Consider the following 20,226-nt stretch of genomic DNA (forward strand, 5'->3'; position numbering starts at 1 on the left):
TGCATTTTATTGAAGTCATTTAAGAGCTTACAAATAGATTTTTAAAATGTTTCAATGTACAGAGAAATTCTTATACAAATAAAACAAGACGGGTAAAAAGGGGAAAGGGGGTGGCCCAGGGTCCCAGGGGAAAGTGAGCGCTGTCTCCTGGGACTGGGGTGGGTGGGTTTAGAAGCCATTATGGTCCACATTCTCCTATGAAGAAGGGCTAGTATCTTCATGTCTCTCCCTGTCCTGAACACACACACAGATACAACACACACACACACACACACACACACACACACACACACACACACACACTCATCTGAGCATACACATGCATACACATGCATGTGTAAGCACATACACATGAGGCTAAAAACAAAGGTAAAAACAGGGTCGGAGAAGAATAATTCTGGATAACCATATTCTCTATATGTGTCTAAAAATTTAAATATATATGTATATAATTTCATTTTAAAACACATGAAAATCCTGGCATGGCAGTGCAGACACGGAGAGGCCCGAGAGCTTCCCCTTCATGCGCTATATACAGCAGCATTGTGGGGAGCCATCTCTCCCCTAGCCCAAAGGGCAGCAGCCTCTCCCCCCCACCTCAGGAACCCACCATAGGAGAGGCCAAGAGCCCCATGTCCTCTTCCCTCCTGCTTTGACTGTAGAGTGAGCACCTCAGAGCCCCGTGGAGCTGGCCGATTTGGGGAGTGGGGCCAGCCCAGGTTTGGGGGGGGTGTTAGCATGCAGGATCTCACCCAGTGGCATGGGTGCTGGGGAGACTAGATGGAGAAGGGTGGGAGGGGAAAGCTGGGGACAGAGAAGGCCAGGCCCAGGCAAGGCAAGAGTGGTCAGTTCTGGGCCTGGCTCACTACTCAGCCCCAGCCTGGGCCCGGAGGACTGGCGAGTGAGAGAGTGCCTTTCCCTGCCTGGACTTTCTCTTTCCCCGGTTCTGCCTGGATTAGAGTTTCAAGAGAACAGGGCCCGAGTGTGAATCCTCCATGAGACCCGGGGTGATCTTGGATGGGGGGATCAGAAGAGCCAGAGAGTCCACACATGCCTCCCGGCTCACCGAGCAGGCCCCCTCAGGGTTGCCCCGTTCCTCCAGGGGACCCTGGACCCCCAGACCCTGGAGCCGCTGCCTCTCCTGGGCCTGCCTGGCCCGGGTGGCAATGTAGCGCACTCTACTCTGGCTCCGAGAGGAAGACCTGCGAAGGAAGCTGGGCCCCTGGCCCGCAGTGGCCTGCCCGGTTTCATCTTCATCCTCATCCTCCGCTGGCCCCAGGCTGGTAGGGGAGGTGATGTCGCCTGCCAGCTGGAAGCCCGTCAGTCTCCTCAGTTGCTCGGTCAGCTCATCCCGAGGCCTGGACGTCAGCCTGGGTCCCAGGGTTCTCCCCACCCCAGCCGCTGGAGCTGGGCGAGGGCCAAAGCTGCGGCTGATGCTCCTGTAGGTGCTCTCGAAGCCTGGGGCAAAGTCGTCTGACGTGAGGTCCCCCAAACTCTTGGACTTGGCAGCAGCCCCCATGTCCTGAGCCCGGGACCCCAGGGAGGCCCCCTCTGCCCGTAGGCCCTCCATGTATAGCCTGCTCCAGGTGGGCCTCCGGCGTAGAGCAGCCAGAGCATCGTTGGGCCTGCGGGCCAGAGGCCGGGGCTGCAGCTCATCAGGGGCGGGTGGAGTGGACACTCCAGCCCTCAGGTTGGGGTTGGACTTGCTCTTGGTCACTGAGGCCGAGGCAGCCGAGCAGGGCCAGGGGCCCTTGGGCACCGCCAGTCCCCCCAGCTTCTCCCGGCTGCCCGTCAGACAGCCCAGATTAGGCAGGCTTTTCCTCACCAGGTTGGGCATGGAGAGGTCGATGACCGTGTCACTGGACGACATGCTGGAGGAGGACGACATGCTGTCCCGGTGACTGCTGGGCTCCAACTTACTCCACAGCTGGTCACTGCCTGTGGCATCTGAGTAGACGGCCGCAGCCGGGGACTGCCCAGCCAGGACTCGCCGAACCGCCAGGTGGTCAAAGGTCACCTGCCCTTCACTCTTGGTCCTCCTCACCACAGCTGGCGGGCCAGTCGGGGCCCGAGCTGGGGCCAGAGGGGTACGCAGAGGGACAGAAGCCACAGGCCGGTGGGGCCCCTGAGGGTCGCCTGTGCGCTCTGCCCTCTGAGCTGCCCCATCTGGTTCCTCTTCACAGTGGGAGAGAGAGGGGTGCAGCAGGAAGCCCTGCCCTGCCGGGGACATGGGCAGTGCCCCCTGGGACTCCTGTTTGCTGTCCTTTGTCTGCAAATCCCCCTCTGGACTTCCTTCAGTGTGGTGTGGCCCTGGAGCTGTCAGGTCACCTGGGCCATTGGTCCTTGGCCCACTTGGGGAGGGAGAGCTCAGAGGAGTGTGAGAACCTGAGCCCACTCCCTTGGAGTCGCCGATGGGGGCGGGGGCCAGAATGGGGCAGGGAGTTGGGGATGGTGTTTCCTTGGCAACGAGCGGTTCCTCTGCGATGGTTTCGAGGCTGTACAAAGACGAGACAGATCTCTGGATGGAGAACGGGCGGCCATCTGGAGAGAGAGGGGCAACGTCAAGCCAGGCAGTGGGAGAGTGAGAGACATACCCAGTCCTCCAACAGCCCCATGACAGGGGACGAAGGTGGTAGACAAAGTCTAGATGGCTTCGAGGGACTAGAGCCAACCCACAGAACTACCCCCCCCCCAGTCTTGCATTGTGCCCTCGGGTCTTCCCTCATCCCCATCACTGAGGATAAACACACACACACACACAAACACACACACATCCACACATACAAACACACATATAGTCATACAAACACACATACACCTACCCACACATACACACAAAGACACACTATTTAAGCATGCTCAGCGAGAATCCCATACTGAGCACACCACAGCCATATTCCCAAGCCCACCTGACCAGCATGCTCAGAGAACAACCCTGTGGTCAGACACGGCAACGGGGACTGGGGACTGGACTTTCAGGAGCCCCAAGCAAGGGCTGCTGGGGCCGGTGTGGGGGGAGCATCGAGAGCAGGGGAGTGGGGAGAAGTCTTGGGAGTTACCTTGAAGTCTCTCTGTCCTTTCAGTTCTTAACTAGTAGTGGATGCATGTGGATGGGAGAAACCATGATTAGTTGGGAGGGGGAGACAGAAGTGGGAAACTAAGGCAAGATGGGGAGGAAGGGTACCAGGAAGTTCAGTGAGGGATTTTTATCAAAGCCCCTCTCTGTGGATGGAAAAGTTTGCCCAACCAGAGCACTTAGGAATACTAGATTTTACTTTTTTGTTAAAGTTTAATGAATGTTCCCTATAATGCTTTGTCTATGAACCTGCCAAAGGACCAATTAGATGTAATTGCACAGCCCCTTCTCCCCCCAGCTTCTGGGACACCTGTTTTCCTCAAATTTGTGGAATGAATTCAATAAATCAACTCAACTGGGAAGCCTAGAGAACCTGCCTCCCCACCCTTTGCTCCTAGGCGGGGAAGGATGGTGAGGGGAAGAAGCTGGAAATTCTCCCATCCAGTCCAATTAAAGGAAGCAATGCTGGGTGGACTATGAATGATGACGCTGGTTCTCCAGGTGAGGGGGAACTCAGTCTTTTTTTTTCCCCCTCTCAGTGGGATCTAGGTCCTCTGCCTCCAGAGAGTTCTATTATCAGGATAGCCCCCCTATACATCAGCCTCTCCATCTGATGGTGGCTTGTGGTCCCTCCTATCCTCTGCAGCCAGATAGCAGCCTTCAAGGGAAAGAGATGGCCAGGAGTAAGGAATATGATAAAGCCCAAGGGGAAACTGGAGGGTAAGGAACATACTAGGTTTTAAGTGTAATGGTTGAAAGAATCGAAGTGGAACCGGAAAGAGGGGATGTGGGACTGTTCACAAGGAATATGAGAAGAAAGGGAGGATGACCCCGACTCTCCACTAGCTGCTCTCTAGTTCCATGATATCAGTGGCTAATGGAATTTTGGGAATGCATCTCCACTTTCATGGTGACTCCAACGCAGGGTTACATTTAACATGAGAAGAATACACATCGAGGGCAGAGAGGGGGAGCACAGAACAGCTGTCTATATAGTTGAAAGACCATCATATACAAGAGGGATTAGATCCAGTCTGCTTGACTCCCAGAAGGAAGAATTAAGAACAGTGGGAGAAGGTCTAGGGAGGCATAGTTCTGCTCATATAGGAAAGACACTTCTACCAATCAGAGCTCTCTGTACTTGACCTAGACAGCATCACAGGGAGTGAGCCGTAATATGTCCCTGGAAGGAAAGGCTGATCGGATCAACACATAAGCTATATTTCTACTACAGCAAAACAATGTCTGGGGCAGCTAGGTGGTACAGTGGATAGAGCACCGGCCCTGACCAGAGTTCAAATCCAGTGTCAGACAATAATTACCTAGCTGTGTGACCTTGGGCAAGTCACTTAACCCCATTGCCTTGTTAAAAAAAGCAAACAACAAAAAAACCAAGGCTTACAAAATGTTCTCACAATTTGATTATGAGGCAAGTACTGGCAGTCTTGTCATCCTTCATTTTACAAATGGGGAGAAATGTGTCTTGACCAAACTCACATAAGTATTGTTCAGCAGGGATATAGTAAAAGGGATACCTGTACTGGATGGGAGGTTGAACTGGACCATCATTCTCTAAGGTGATGACAATTTTTTTCCTTCCTTAGTAAATTTAAGCAAAGATACTCATGCTACTTTCAAAGGCTGTATGTCTACAGAACAAGCACATCTTCATGTGGTGTGGTTCCCCCCCCATTTCAATGTAATTTTTTTTTTAATTCTAGGGAGGTTCAGGCAGCTCCAATTACAAACCCCAGGACCATGATGAGAGCATGAGAAAATGAGATTTATCCAAGCTGTTGTACTTGATGCCACAAATTCTGAAAACCCAAGCCCAAAGAACAAAGATGACTTATTCTTTGGATTGACAACTTTCTTCTGGCTGCCAGAGAGTGTGGCTCTCCTGGAGACCTCTGCCTAGAGTTGCATGTCAGTGACCCAAAGGAGAGCCTTATTTTATTTTATATTTTTAGGATTTTACAAGGCAATGGGGTTAAGTGGCTTGCCCAAGGCCACACGGCTAGGTAATTATTAAGTGTCTAAGACCAGATTTGAACCCAGGTACTCCTGACTCCAGGGCCGGTGCTTTATCCACTGTACCATCTAGCCGTCCCTATGGAGAGCCTCATTTACAAGTTTATATTATTCTAGATTTCTCTTAGGGTCTTGTCTGACCTTTCAAGAAAAATAGAAAGGAAGCCTTTGAGGATGAAGCCCTGAAGGGGAAGGTCCTAAGGATGGAGACCTGAAGAAGGACTTCAAGAATGGAACTTTGGAAGAGAGAGGGTGGAGCTTTGAAGGGACGGTCCCAAAGAGGGAGCTTGGAAGGGAGAAGATGTCTGAAGGGAAGGTCCTGAGTATGGAGTCCTGAAGGAAGGACCCCAAGAATGGAGTCTTAAAGGAAGAAGATGGATCTTTGAAGGGAGGGTCCCAAGGAGGAGCCTGGAAGGGAAGTCTTCACATATGGATCCTGAAGGAAAGGCCCAAGGATAGAACTCTCAAGGGAGGGCCCTGAGTCCTGTGACAGTCTGTCCCAATCTCAGTCTCTGGTTGGTCAATCCAACATTGAGGCGATTCCACAGGGTTTCCACAGAAGGGTGACAATGACCTCATGAAGGATGCAGAACAGAATGGTGTTTAAGGGGAGAAATAAAGACCAGGGGGAGAGGTAGGGAGTCTAATCTAAGCAAAAGCAAAACCAACTTGTTACAGAAACACACTGAAAAAAGAAAAAGTGTCCCCCAAATCCCAAAGAAGCTCCACCTGGACCATCTTCACTACACCAAAGGCCATGCTAAAGGGCAAATGGGGGGACAATGGAGACGGACACAAGGGGGGGGAAGGGAGTGCTCAGTAAGGGAGAAGAAAGTCTAGTCTTACCAGTAAAGAAGAGAGAGGATTTACTCCGAATCTCCTCCAATTTTTGAACAAACAAAGCATTCATTTCCCTCTGCAAGGTGCCCACTGGCCTGCGGGAATTCTCAGGAGCCCGGAGGCTCTCTAGGCTGGAGTAGGAGGACATGGAGCCACTGGTGGCAGTAACCAGATTCACAGCGCTTCCATATTTCCCTCCCGGCCACAGGGCCTGAGAAGGCCCCTTGGCCCCATGATATTTAGACAAGTTTCTGCTCTTCCTTCCAAGGCCCAGGGCCTGGGCATTGTCCAGGGGGGCTGGGGCAGCTCCTTGCCCACCGTTGCTGTTGGCGTTGGTGTTGTCGCTGCCATTCCCGGGGCCAGGGGGGAGAGAGTCCGGCCGGGCTCTGGGCTGCTCGCTGATCCCCCAGTGTTTGAGTCCCGGCCCCTCGCTACACTGCTCAGGCCGTGGGGCCTCCCTGACCGTGGATCCCAGGCAGGGCTGGCAGTCGCTCCACTGGGCCTCGACCTCGGGTCCCTCACAGGAGCCAACCATGCATTTCATACAGCTGGCTGCCATCCCAGCAGGCCCGGACCCATTCGGGGTGCCTGGCCCCTCACCTGGGGAGCCAAGGCCCAGGCTTTGGAACCTCTCTGACCTTCGGGTGGGCTCACTCAAGGTTAGGCCCTCTGCCATGTGGCTCTGGATTCTCCCTGTCCCAGGACCCTGGGCCTTACCTTTGGGCCCTCGGCCTGGCCCCTCACCAAGGGCTCCAGGGGCAGGGGCAGCACTCTCTGGCTCTGAGTCAAAGCGGGGCTGGGAGGTGTCCTCGCCTGCCCCCTCTGAGCCGTTGTCTTTGGTGTCCATGGTGAGCTCAGGAAAGCCCTTTTTACCCTTCTTCTGGCTCTTGGTAGGCGCACTAGCCGTTCGCCTCAGGAGCTGGCCGCTAATGGAGGGTCTGTTGTGGAACTGACCAGCAGCATGACTGTCCAGGGACGCCTGCTTTGGATTTCTGAGAAATAGGCCTTTTAAGCCCAAAGCCTGTTTGACCTGCAAGAGAGAGAACCCCACATAATACACAGCTGCCATGGAACCCTTCCCTTTCCTCCTACCTCCATCCCACTTCTCTAGGGGATGAAAAAGGAAGGGGAAGGAAGAAGAAGGAAGGAGATTCTCTAGTCCCAAGCTGGGCCAAAGGCAGCATTCCATTCAGAGCCCTGCCAAAAGCCATCAGCTCAGTTGGATCTACTTTGGCAGAAGGTTGGGAAAGGGGATGGAAGGATCAATTTACTGCAGACCCCCTTGGGATGCTGGGAGAGCAGGAGTGATGTCCCACAGTGTTTGCCTTCCTAAAACTTGAAGGAGAATGTGAAAGGGCACCAAGGTTCAATCTGTCTATCTCCCCTGCTCCCACAAAGTCTGGAACAAGGAAGAGGACAGTCAGGCAGAGGAACCTTGAAAATATCCTCAACCTGAACCATAGCACTGCCTACCTCCCACTCCATGATTCAGGAAAATGAGGTGGACTCTCCCCACCCCACTCCCCAGTCACAATCCCCATGCTAAAATTGGGTAACATCTCTCTCCAGGACAACTTCTCTATGAATATCCAGTATCATTGGGGTGGGCACAGGACTCCTGTCTGTGAGGAGGTCACAGCTAATGTAGGAAAACCAACCCAGGGGATCATGTGGCCAGTAAAGAACCCTGCATGGGGGGCTCAGACTGTGCCCTCCTCCTTACCCTTCTCTACATTCCAGAGGAATGCCCACCGATTTTGTCTCTCTCCCTTTCACTCCAGGTTCACCCCAGGCCACATGTCCCCTGGAGGGAATCTAGGAAGACTACAATGGCTAGTCATAGGCAGAGGTGAGCATGGATTGAAATTTTCTGGTGTCACCAAATTTCATCAGGAGTATGGATCCCAGCAGAAAAGGGGCAAGGGAGAGAAAGGCAAGGACTGCCTAGATCAGTGCCATGACCTTGCCCTCTACCATCCCCTATTGCCAACAGATAGAGGAAAACAAGCAAACTCCTCCACTTGGACCCAGACCATGTGTTATGGGGCTTCATCAAAGTGGGGCTGAGCTTGTGGTTGGAGAGAAAGAAAAACATCACACAATCGGGTGTTCAAAACTGTAGGCAACCCGCTGAATAGACATACAGAACTTTAACATTCTTAAAAACATTCCATGTGTACTTGCCAGCCCTGTACATTGCAGGTGAAGCAGGCTGGATTGTTGAAGGTTTGTTTTTGTTTTTGTTTTTGTTTTGGCAAGGGGGAAGATCCTAGAGAAGGATGGAGGAAATGGGAGATGTCTCCTCTTAGGCTTGTCTAATGTCCCAATCCCACTGTACTCAACTGACTCCATTGTGTCAAATTCCATTTATTAGGATTGTAGGAGTCAGACCATCTAGTCTTAACTCCATTCATTTTGGAGAGGAGGAGCTGGAAGTCTGGAGATGGGAAGGGACTTGTCCAAGGTGATACATACATGGCAGGACTCATAGGAGGGTTGTAAGCCAAGAGCTGAAGGTGACTTCCTTCACACTTAGAGAAAGCTGGAGGGATGGAAGAGATTCCCAAGGGACATAGAGTGCTTTCCCCTTCCCCTCCCCTTTGGATAGAAATAAGGAAGTCCAAAGATGGTCAGATGGGGAGTTAAGCTGTGGCAGACCCAGGATGAGAACAGAGGTTTTCTAATATTCCATCCAAGGCTCTCCCCTCTTCTTCCATATGAATGTTGCTAGCCTTGAGTTCCTAGAGCTAATCTAGGATTCTCAGACAAGTGAACCAGTCTGGAAAAATGTTTAAGGGATACATTTTCCAGGGAGAAGTCAACAACTGATCTTTGGGTTTAGGACTGGCTGAGTTCTAGTTGTCAGTAGGGAGCTGTCCAATGTCTGTATTGGGGAAGGAAGGGGTTTCATTCACAGACACCCCAGGACAAACCTCTCCCTCCATCTTTCCTCCTTTCTTCCCCCTGTCAAGCCTGGCAGAGTAAGGGCCAGGTGTGGATGACACTGAAGCCAATCAGCCAGGGTCCACTGCTACCCAGCTCAGAAAAAACTGGTTCTCTGGACACAAATTGGAAGGACCAAAAGCATAATGGGCAGCATCAGCTTGGAATCAAACAAGAGAGGTTGGCAAGTACTCAGAGTTACTGCTGGGAGATGAGAGCAACCAGCATCCTTAGCAAATGCTTGCAAAGTTCAGATAGAAGAGGTTCAGATAGCGCGCACACACACACACACATACACACACACACACACACACACACACGCAAACTCCCATCACAGACAGAAACATCAACAATCCTCCCAGCCCCCACCCCCAACCCTACCCAGAAGATGGGATGGTGTGTGTGGCCAGGACTCATGGGAGGTTGGGCTCCCAGAGAAGGTGTCCTTGAGGCAGGGAGAGCAAGGAGCCATCTGCCTTGAATCAGCTGACTGATTCAAGATCCCAAATCCAGTGCAAATTTGGTGAAAGGTCACAGGAAAGTCATTTAGAAGAAGATCCAGAATGTTAGCTTTGAAATGGGCAGCAGCTACCCAGGAAGAGAGTAATCAGGGGAGGGACCTTTGAGAAGGTGGCCCCAGGAGTTTATACCCCCACTGGTGTGAATGGAAGAGCCAATCAGAGTGAATGACCTGGGATGTGGGGACCCAGGGAGACTATTTGAATGAAAGGTTTGATTTTTTTTCTCCTGTAAAAGAAGAGATGGGGGGAAGGGGGAAGGAGGGAAGAGGGGAAGAGGGAGAGGGGGAGAGAGAGAGACAGAGAGAGAGAGAGAGAGAGAGAGAGAGAGAGAGAGAGAGAGACAGAGAGACAGAGAGACAGAGAGACAGAGAGAGACAGAGCGACAGAGCGACAGAGAGAAATAGACAGAGACAGAAAGAGAGACAGAAGAGAGGAGAGAGAAGAGGAGAGAGGGAGAAAGGAGAGACACAGAAAAGAGAGGAGAGGGGAGGGGGAGACAGAAAGGAGAGAAAGGGAGAGGAGATAAAGAGAGAGGGATAGAGAAAAGAGGAGGGAAGAGGGAAGTAGAGAGAAGAAGGGGGAGAGATAGAAGTGCAAGGCAAAGAAGGAAAAAAGAATCAGAAAAGATTGAAAAGAGATGAATGGCAGAGGAGAAAAGGAATGAGATAGAGAAAGAATAAGATAAAGAGGGAAAGGCTACAAACAAAGGAGGGAAGAAAGGGGAAGTTGTAAGGGGGGAAAGAGAAAGAGAAGGGGTAAGAAGGAGAAAAAGAGAAGGAAGACAAGAAAAGGAGGTGCAGGAAAGAGAAGGGAGTGGGGTGAGAAAAAAATGGGAGGGAAGATTCAAGCAGAGAGGGGACAAGAGCAAAAGCTGAGCCCTCAGGCCTTCCATCCTGGACCTGCTTCATAAATGGAGGGTTTTCTGGCTCCAGATGGCCCCACCATATCAGGGAGGAATGTCACAATCCATGAGTTGAAGAGTGTCAAAAATGTCAATGAGGAGGCAGAGGAGGAAGAGGGGAGGTGACTAATCTGAGAGGCATGCAGGTCGGCCGGTGGTGGTCACTACACCTTCCTGAGACAGGTCGGGGGGTACCTTCAAGGCTCCTAACCATTCTCTGCTTCTAAAAGGAGACTTTGGACGCAGAGAAGCCCACTGTAATACCAAACAGACAGAGTAAAGGCAAATCAGACAGCAACAACATTGGGGGGACAAGAGGAGTCGGTCAGCACACCTGGAAAGAGTCCCACAATACAGAAAAACCACAGGTAAGGAGAGGGTGGGGAAGGAGGGCAGAAGACACGGCAAACATGACCAGGAAGCTTTGTGAGGTGGAAGGAGAGAGGCAGGGGTGGCCCAGGACCCAGTGGCAATTCTGTCCCCCCATGAATCAAGTCTGTATTCAAAAGAAAGGGATAAGGACCCTAGGCTTCGGAGTCAGAGGGACCTTGGAGGTGGAAACTGAGATGCTGAGAAACAAGATGACCTGTTTATGGTCACTGCCACCATTTGAACTCAACTCCCTCTGATTCTGAGTCCAGCTGCTGCCCTCATAAGAGAGCATCCCATAGCTGTCCAGGGAAATTTCCTAATGACTTTGGTCATTATTCCTGGAGAGAGAATGGCTAGAGAGGTAACCCTGGTAACTGGTCAGTCTCTAGGAGCTCAGGGACTCCTACCCACCCCTAGAGGCCTGGAGACCAGATTGGAAGAGGGGTGCTGCTGAGACTGAGTTGTCTAAAGTACTGGTCCATCTTCATCTGAGATTCCAGACACCCCATAAAACTCGTTGCCTCTCAATTCTAATCTCCAGTTATTGGAGATTTTTCTTCTCCATCATTCCCTCTCCCTCCAACTCTCACTGTATCTCTCGGAGACTGTGATGGGGGCAGGGAAGGATAAGAATACAGACTAGGAGAGAAGCAGAGGGAGGGAGAGGAAGGGAGAGGAAGGGACCTGGGGGAATTGAAGACAGCAGCTCAGGATCTGAGAAGGGGGGGAGGCAGTGGAATGCAACAAGGGGCCTCTGTCATGAGATTAAGAAACAGAGCACATAGGAGAAGAGGGAAGAGAAGTGCCTGGTCATTCTCTCAGACATGGTTTCTGGGGCTCAGCCAGACTCAGACACCACTTGCCACCCCAACCCAATTCCTGCAAACCAAACAATCCCCAACCCAGCCTTGGAGAAACAAGAGGGTGGGATCTGTCAGGGGATGTCCCACAGGTGGTCAGGGAATGGCAGGAAGAGAGGAGTCTTCAGGGAGGGAGGTGGGGGGGGATGGGTGCTGTTAGGACCATGTGAGATAAAACCAGAAGGAGGGGAAGAGGGAAGGTAGATCAGGACCCTGAGAAAAAGGAAGAAAGAGAAGGGAAGAGGGGCAGATGGAGAAAGGGAGGGAAAATCAGAGCCTCAAGGGAAGGAGGAGGAGGAAAAACTGGGAAGAAAGGGAAGGAGTGAAGAGGTAGGAAAGAGATAAAGGGAAGGTCAGGAAAAAGAGGAAGGGAAGGGAAAGGGAAAGGGAAAATAGAGAAAAGGCTCAAGTAGAGGAAAGAAGGGAAAGGGAAGGAAGAATAGAGGAAGAGAAAGGGAGGAGAGGGCAGAAGTAAGAAGATAGAAAGATAGAGGAAGTAAGGGAAGATGAGAGAAAAGGAAGGTGAGAGAGTGGGATCAGGACCATGCAAGAAGATAGGGGAGAGAGGGCCATGGGGGAGGGAAAATGAAAGCCTTGATTGGATCAATAGGAAGTAAAACTGGTAAATCAGATCCTTTAGCCCAGTACCCAGGGACTTTAGCACCCAGTTAGGTGCTAAAACTACTGTACATATGACCAGAGAATGGTCTTCACCAAGATATTCAGTCCCTATTTAACTTCCCTGATTCCCAGGGTGCTGTTGAATAGCCTTCTAGGTCACTGGAAAGTGGCTAATGAGTCATTCAGAGCCAAGTTATACATCTGGTCTGATGAAAGGGGATCAGGTAATCTGATGGAGATGGCAGATACTTCTGCTAAGACCACTTAGTTTAGGTCAAGGGTAGTGATCTCTTCAGCTAAGGAGAACCTAGGTCTTAGGATAAACAGATCATCGGCCTTCCCTTCTAGAGGAAGGAAAAGATGAATGGACAAGGAAAGGGAGAAATGAAGGGAGAAGGGAGGGAGAGCCACAATAAGAGACCTCAAAGAAATAGATAGGCTTGGGGTTGGGTAGGAGACAGCACATTCCTCAGGGCCACACTACCCTAAGTTAGAAACTGCTAGTTCTAAAGCCTGGACTGGCGAGTCTAATAACAGCTTGCTCATGGAAACTACGATAAATGGGCTCCAATAGAAATGGGATCCTAAATAGGGTGACTGTCACCTACTCTCCTCCTCCTCAAACCCCTGACTGAAGCTCATTATGTCCACATTTCCCATACCATCTTTGGAGAGACACTGCCCTGAGCATAGCCTGACTTTGTTATTATGATGTAGTTTTAATTTAAGTTAATGCTATATATGGACATCAGGTTCTAGGATTCTGAAATGCCAGAACATAGAATGACAAAGCTAGGAGAAGTCTTAGAACACAGAATTTTAGAGTTTAGATAGGGACCTTAGGGACACAAAGCATCAGCTCTCAGAAGGGTCAAGAGTCCAAAGGGAGGGACCTACCTATTTATATCTCTAATGTAGAGAATTACTGGCATGCTGTCTCTCCCATTAGTATGAAAACACTCTGAGAGCAGAAATGGTCACACCCCCCCTCCCCCTTTTTTAATATCGCCAGTATATGGCTTAAAAAACAGGTGTTGAATAATATATAAGCTTGGTGACTGGTTTTAGGATATAGAATGTTAGAACTTGGGGGACCACTGAATTTAGAATGTTGGAGCTGAGATGGAGGTCAGAGTTAGCCTAACCCTCAGTTTACAGCTGAGGAAAAAGAAGCAAAGGACCTTCACTACTGTTCTAGAGTCAGGGACTTCAACAGCCCAGGTTTGACACCCAGTGCATGGCTTCTCTTCCCCTTAGAGCTCGCACAAGTTGACCAGTATAAGAGAGCTCACACAATAAGAGTTACAAGAGAAATCTCTAGGACATTTTGACCTGACTGTGACAATCTAGTAGGAGAAATGAGCACAAGATGATTCTCTTGTCTCTCAGATGGGACATGTAACTCTCTCACTAGTTTTTTTTGTTTTTTTTGGCAAGGCAATGGGGCTAAGTGGTTTGCCCAAGGCCACACAGCTAGGTAATTAATGTGTCTGAGGTCGGATTTGAACTCAGGTACTCCTGACTCCAAGGCCAGTGCTCTATCCACTGTGCCACCTAGCTGCCCTCTCACTAGTCTTTTAAAAAATTTTTTTGTCTTCTTTTTATTTATATTTCTTTAATTTTTTCTCACTAGTCTTAACTTAGGATCTGAGCTAAGAATGGGAGGACCAGGGGAGCATCTTATTTAGGTAGCTGATCATGGTGGGGTATGGTTAAATCCCCTAGGGAAGAGTTGGTTTGTCAGTGAAATCACTGCCCAGAGAGAAAAGTATTCACCTTATTACTAACTTCAATAGGAGATAGGGAAGGGTTGGGGCTGATGTTATACAGGCTAGTTTCTGCCCTGATAGTTTAGCTCAACACCCTCAAACTGGAAGGGGTTGGGGTCCTACCCTAAACTCCCAGAAATATTCTACTCTGCCTCCTCCTGGAAATCTAAGAGCATCTCTCAAATGGGTTGCCACCAGGAAAAAAAACCAGGGTCCTTGACTTGGATAGGTGATATCACATAAGCTCCATTTTGCATATTAAAGTAAAGAAATTTTCCATTGCCTCTCTATATCTTATATGTATATGATTATTTGCATGTTGTCTCCCCCATTGGAATATGTACTCCTGGTTGGCAGGGACTGTTTTGCCTTCCCTTACATCCCTGGTGCTTAGTGACTGGCACATAGTAGGCACTGCAAAATGTTCATTTTATGACCTTCTGATCAGTTGCAGCTTGTTATCTCAACCTTCACCTGAGAGGCCTGTCTACTTAAAAACCATGATGTCCCAGGAAAGAACTTAAGGTCTAGCAATGGAGGTCTTCCTGTCCCCCACCCCAACCTTGTGGGCTTTACTGGTATCCTCAAGTCCAGATCCCAACAAGAAAGATTTTCCTAAGGGATCCCCATCGTGGCCAGGGGTACTCACCTTACCCGAGATGTCATTGATAGCTACGTGAACAAAGATGGAGGCCTCTTCCATCCCTTCCAGGTAGACATGTCGATAACCTATAACAAAAGTCATAGAAGTACAAGGAGAGGTGAAGGGAGGTCTTTCTGGTCACAACAACCACCCACTTTCAGTCCAGGCACTGTGTAAGGAGCTAGGGATTCAAAAACATGCAAGTTCCTGTCCTCATGGAGCTTCCAATTCTCCTGGGGCACAGTTTTTGTATAGGACTCTGTTTACTGCAGGCTTATAACCGATGAGCTCAAGTGGTCTTTGGAAAGCAGACTTGGAGTACTTAATGATTGCACCTGCCAAAACTTAAAAGGCTTTGAGATCCCAGGGCCATCTGCTACCATGATGAAGCTTTTGTCCTCAAAAAGTCAAAAGAAGACTCTTCAGCATGTTGAATGAGCCACCATGACAAGTTTATGGAATAGAGTGGACTAGTCAAAGCAGATATAGGTGAGTTGCAATCTGATTGGTGGAAAGCAGGGGTGCCATATATTGACTCAATTTTAAAATGTAATATTATCTAAATTTTATTTTTATTTTGTTAAATATTTTCCAGTTACATTTATGTTTGGTTCAGGCCATTCTTGGAAGTGCCGTGGGCCATGTGATTGACACCTCTGATAGAGGGAACACCCATAAGAGAGGGGATTCCCCTCTATTGAGTATCAGCATATCCCTGGTTCTTAGTGATCTATCCATCTTTACATTTTTACCTGTTTATATCACCTATCCCCTCACTAGAATGGAAGCTTTTTGAGGTCATCTATCCTGTCTTTGCATCCATTATATCTAGACAGTGCCATTGATTGGCTATCACCTAGTGACTTAGAAAGGGAGAACTCACCTGGCATCATGCTGTTGAAAGCCAGTGTCCTCTGTCCAATGAAGTCCCGCCCAATGGGGTCATGATCCCAGACCAGGAAACGGACCAGTGCAATCTCCGGCATGTGCACTGTGAACACCAGAGTCTCCTCCCACATGGGGTTGAAGCCTGGAAGGTCAGAGAAAGACAAAGTGGACTTGAGCCCAGAGGAGAAAACCGATTTCTTCTCTGACTCACCTCCCTTTCCCAGGGCCCCATATATTGTTCCCTTTTTTCTCCCCTTTACTTTTGTTCTTTCATATGCCAAAAGTTTGCAAGAGTCCCCTAGACCATCAAAATGCACTCGGATATGAAGAATAGCTTTGTCTTTTTTCCAGGATCATTGGAGTTATCCCCCTTGCCTCTGATTATCATCACCTTGCTTTTCCTCAGCCCTAAGATTGATGTTTTTCATACTTTGTTCTCAAAGAGGACCACAAGGGGGTTGTCTTGCATTTGAATTGGGTTTAAGTGAGGCAGGGTTGTATAAAGTTATCAACCTCACTCACTCCTGAGACTAAGAATATAAAGGGAAGGAAATGCCCCTCAAAATCCTAGTTCTAAGACCAGAAGAGGAGGGAAGGAGGGAGGCAGGTGGGTATCACCATCAGGCAAACCCTCCCTGCTCTACCAGTTCTAAAGGTTAGGGAGGATTGTCTCTACTCCTTTGGAGATTTTCTCCTTACAGCAGATAGTAGAGGGCTCTAGTCCCACATTTAGATAGAGGAACAATATGAAGGGAAGAAATACCTACCATTGTCATCCACGACCCGGGTCTGCTCTTTGTTACAGTCCACGGGTAACCCAATGATCTCAACTTCCACAAAAGGGTCAATGATCTGGAAGGCAAATAGGAGAATTGGGGCGGGGGGAGAAGTTTGAGAGGTCAGTTCAGTCTCCTATCTTTCAAGAAATTCCCGTTTAATAAGTATATCTTATCATACAATTGCCTAGGTGGTGTGAAGAAAAGAGAGCTAGACAAATCCAGAAATAGATGTTTACTAGCCATGTGATCCTAGCAAGTCACTTAACTATGACTGGCCTCAGTTTCCTCATCTATAAAATAGAAATAATCATAGCACCCACCTCCCAGGGCTGCTGAGAGATATTTATAAAGTGTTTTGCAAATCTTATAAATGCTAACTATCATGACCATCATCATGGCTGAAAAAGAAGGTCCTTTGGAGATCATGGAGTCCAATCCTCTCATTTTATAGAAGAGAAAAATGAAAGCCAAAAGAAGGAAAATTACTTGACAAGGATCACATGGCATATCAGTAACAGGAACAAGACTTGAAACCAGTCACAGAATCACAGAGATGGAAGGGAATTCCCCACCCCACCCCAGCCCCTGACTCCACAAGATATTCATCAAGTGCTCTTGTAGCCTCTGCCTGAAGACCTCCAAAGAGAGACCCACTGTCTCCTAAAGCAATCCATCCTATTTTCCCCACTTTCCCCCATTTCAGGATGTCCAAAGCTCCTTCCCACATCTCCTTGACCCCAGGATAATAGCGTCCTCCATTACACTAGGCTGCTTATTTTTCTGTTTCTATCCCCTGACCCAAGCCACCTTTTTCCAATCCCTCCCAGTCCTGTTGGTGCTGGACAACTTCCCTGCAAAGATGAGACCAGTTCCTTGTCCAGTACCCTCACCTACCTCTCCTCGGTCACCCAACATGGAGTCCCGTGGTTTGGGGAGCTGTTGTCCACTGATAATCCGGAGGATCAGCTGTTTCTTCAGTTGCCCTGGGAGAGGGTCTTCAGAGTTGGGATTGAAGACACCTAGTGCAAGATGGAACCAGGAGATGTAACACAGAATGTCCCATCTCTAGATCACAGATCTCTGCCCTTCATTGGGAGATCAGGTCACATGACTGAGTATCTGGGGGCACAGTCAATCAATCAGTTAGTCAATAAATATCTATTCAGTATCTGTGTCAGACACTGGGTTAAGAAGTGTGGATATAAATAAAGGCAAAATCATGGTTTTTGACCTCAGGAGCTCATATTCTACTGGAACACACAATATGAAAGAAATTTCATCTATATAAAACACACACACACATACACACATAGTGTTACAATGAGAGGCAAGGTCCTAGAAGCTGGACTGGGGTGGGACACTAAGAATGACTTCTTCCTGCAGAAGGTAGGATTTGAACCAAATCTTGAAGGAGTCCAAGGATACCAAGAGGCAGAGAAAGGAGAAGTGCATTTCAGGCCAACCAGATATAGCATGGTAGAGTGGGAACCACAATGGATTCAGAGTTTGGAGACCTGGGTTCAAATCCTGTGGGCTTCAGCAAGTTCTACTTCCTCTCTGGACTTCAGTTTCCTCATCTAGAACATTTAAGGGCTGGATTAGATAATAATGACCATTTATGGGACACTCTAATATATTCAAATTGCTTCATAGGCATTATCTTGTTTGATTCTCACACCCTATGAGAGGGGTGCTAGAGGTATTATTAACTGTTTTATAAAAGGGGAAATCAAAACTCAGAGAATTTTAGGGAAGGCAGTGGGGTTCAATAGAAAAGACGCCAGCTATGGAGTCAGAGGACTTTTGTTCAGACTTTTGCACAGATCACCTGTGCAACCTTAGGCCAGTCACTTGGGCCTCAGTTTCCTCATTTGTAATATGAAGGGGTTGGACTATATGACTTCCAATATCCCTTCCCCCTCTAGTTCTCCACCATGATCTCAATGGACCTCAGTTTCCTCATCTGTATAATGAAGGCGAGATGACATGATCCCTTACAACTCCAAACCTAAGTTAGAAAGTTTTGGTCTTTTCAATTATGAAGGACAACAATGATTTGTCCATAGTCATATAGCCAGCAAGTACGAGGGGCAAAGGTTTTACTTTTGCCCCTACACCCTCCAGTTTGGGTCATCTTTGTTTTTGTTTAGCCTATTCATTGTGTTCAACACTTCATGACTCCTTTTGGAACTTTCTTGGCAGAGATACTGCAGTGGTTTGCCATTTCCTTCTCCAGCTCATTTGATAGATGAGGAAACTGAGGGTCAAGTGACTTAGCCTGGGTCACACAACTAGAAAGTGTCTGAGATTGGATTTGAACTCAGGTCCTCCTGGCTTCAGACTTAACACTCTATGCCTTATGGCATCATCTAATTGCTCTTGACTACCTTTAATATTCTATGGCTATGAACCTCATTCCCTTAAAAGGGATGGACCCTGTCTTATTACTCTATCACCATGGTCTTCATCAATATCACTCTGTTCCAAGTCCATACCATGAATGTAACCACCTCAGGTGCATCATTCAATCTAACCCCCCCAGGATGCTAAGGACAGTCTGTTGGTCAGTTGGACTGAGAGTAAGGGCTAACAAGGCTCCCTGAGGGTCAGAGGGCTTTGGTGAGCTAAGCTGACCAGGTCCATCTGGGTCCCAGAGAACAAGAATGATAAGCTCCAAGATTCTATTAGCCAGCCTGCAGAGAATCTGGCTGAGTGTCTTCAGGAGAGCCTGTCATGAAGAGGTTGAACATCATGTTTTCAACCAACTATGATCTGTGGCAGCCACAGGAACAGATAAAGGATTTTAAAATTTGATCATATGGGGAGGAAGGAGCAGAGAGAAGAAATGGAGTTTAAAATTTAAAAAAAATCCATAAATACATTTTCTTGAGGCAAGGGGTGAGGAGACAGTTCATTCAGAGACTCTGAATCAATGGATAGATGGTTTAAGGAGGAGTACATAATCCCTGGAACATCATCCCTTCCATCCCTCTGGTCCTGGACCTGTTAGGACAACCTCCTCATGCCAAAGGGCAACAAAATAGTTTCCCAACAGCTGTCCCCATTCCCCACTAAAATGGCTCCAGGGCAAGATGCCAACTTGTGTCTTTGTCAAGTATCATCTGATGACTCAGATTATATTGTAAATTCCTGGGGGACAGGGATTATCTTTCACCTATACCTATACCTATACCTATACCTATACCTATACCTATACCTATACCTATACCTATACCTATACCTATACCTATACCTATACCTATACCTATACTTATATCTATATCTATACCTATACTTATATCTATATCTATATCTATACCTATACCTATACTTATACCTATATATACCTATATCTATAATCTATAATCTATACCTATACCTATACCTATATCTATATCTATACCTATACCTATACCTATATCTATAATCTATAATCTATACCTATACCTATAGCTATAGCTATACCTATGCCTATGCCTATGCCTATACTTATATCTATAATCTATACCTATACCTATACCTATACTTATACCTATACCTATACCTATAATCTATATCCATATCCATATCTATCTATATCTATATCTATATCTATATCTATATCTATATCTATATCTATATCTATATCTATATCTATAATCTATCTTTATATATATATTGTCCCCTCCAATAGAATGTAAACTCCATGAGGGCAGGTCATATTTAATTTGTGTTTTTGTGCTCCCAATGCCTGCCACTCAGCAGGAACTTCATTAGGGTCTGTCGAATTGAGCTGAATTTCAAATATGCAAAAACAGGATCGTCTCAGACCCCTTAGTGATGTGTTTGAGTTCCTCCAGCAAGGACCTTTTTTCTGATGCCAGCCTTAAGACCCTCCTTTTAAAGAGTGACTCTTTGTCACTTTTTGTCATTTTTCTAGATCCCTCCTCAAGTTTCCATGATTTGCTTCCTCCCTCTCCCACTTGTGACCCTTGGGAGACAG

General features: G+C 48.1%; 1 protein-coding gene and 1 long non-coding RNA gene across 3 annotated transcripts in view; one reads left to right on the forward strand and one right to left on the reverse strand.

The window, feature by feature from the left end:
- Window positions 1-20,226, reverse strand: part of PLCH2 (phospholipase C eta 2) — a 350,828-nt gene continuing 330,602 nt past the window's right edge. Inside the window, exons 19-24 of the mRNA XM_074218687.1 lie at window positions 17,139-17,263; window positions 16,233-16,317; window positions 15,461-15,607; window positions 14,584-14,663; window positions 6,665-6,977; window positions 1-2,541 (exon numbers count right to left, since the gene is read on the reverse strand). Coding sequence (XP_074074788.1) covers window positions 956-2,541; window positions 6,665-6,977; window positions 14,584-14,663; window positions 15,461-15,607; window positions 16,233-16,317; window positions 17,139-17,263 — 2,336 coding nt within the window. The 3' untranslated portion in view covers window positions 1-955. The remainder of the gene's footprint in view (window positions 2,542-6,664; window positions 6,978-14,583; window positions 14,664-15,460; window positions 15,608-16,232; window positions 16,318-17,138; window positions 17,264-20,226) is intronic.
- On the forward strand, window positions 9,443-19,816 carry LOC141509277 (uncharacterized). 2 transcript variants are annotated; one of them, XR_012474634.1, is made up of 4 exons: window positions 9,443-9,620; window positions 10,543-10,680; window positions 14,850-15,066; window positions 17,072-19,816. It is a non-coding gene; the product is annotated as an uncharacterized LOC141509277 (long non-coding RNA). The 2 variants fall into 2 exon arrangements; XR_012474633.1 differs by lacking the exon at window positions 9,443-9,620 and having other exon boundaries at window positions 10,420-10,680.

Source organism: Macrotis lagotis, chromosome 1 (assembly GCF_037893015.1).
Source record: "Macrotis lagotis isolate mMagLag1 chromosome 1, bilby.v1.9.chrom.fasta, whole genome shotgun sequence".
NCBI lineage: Eukaryota > Metazoa > Chordata > Mammalia > Peramelemorphia > Peramelidae > Macrotis > Macrotis lagotis.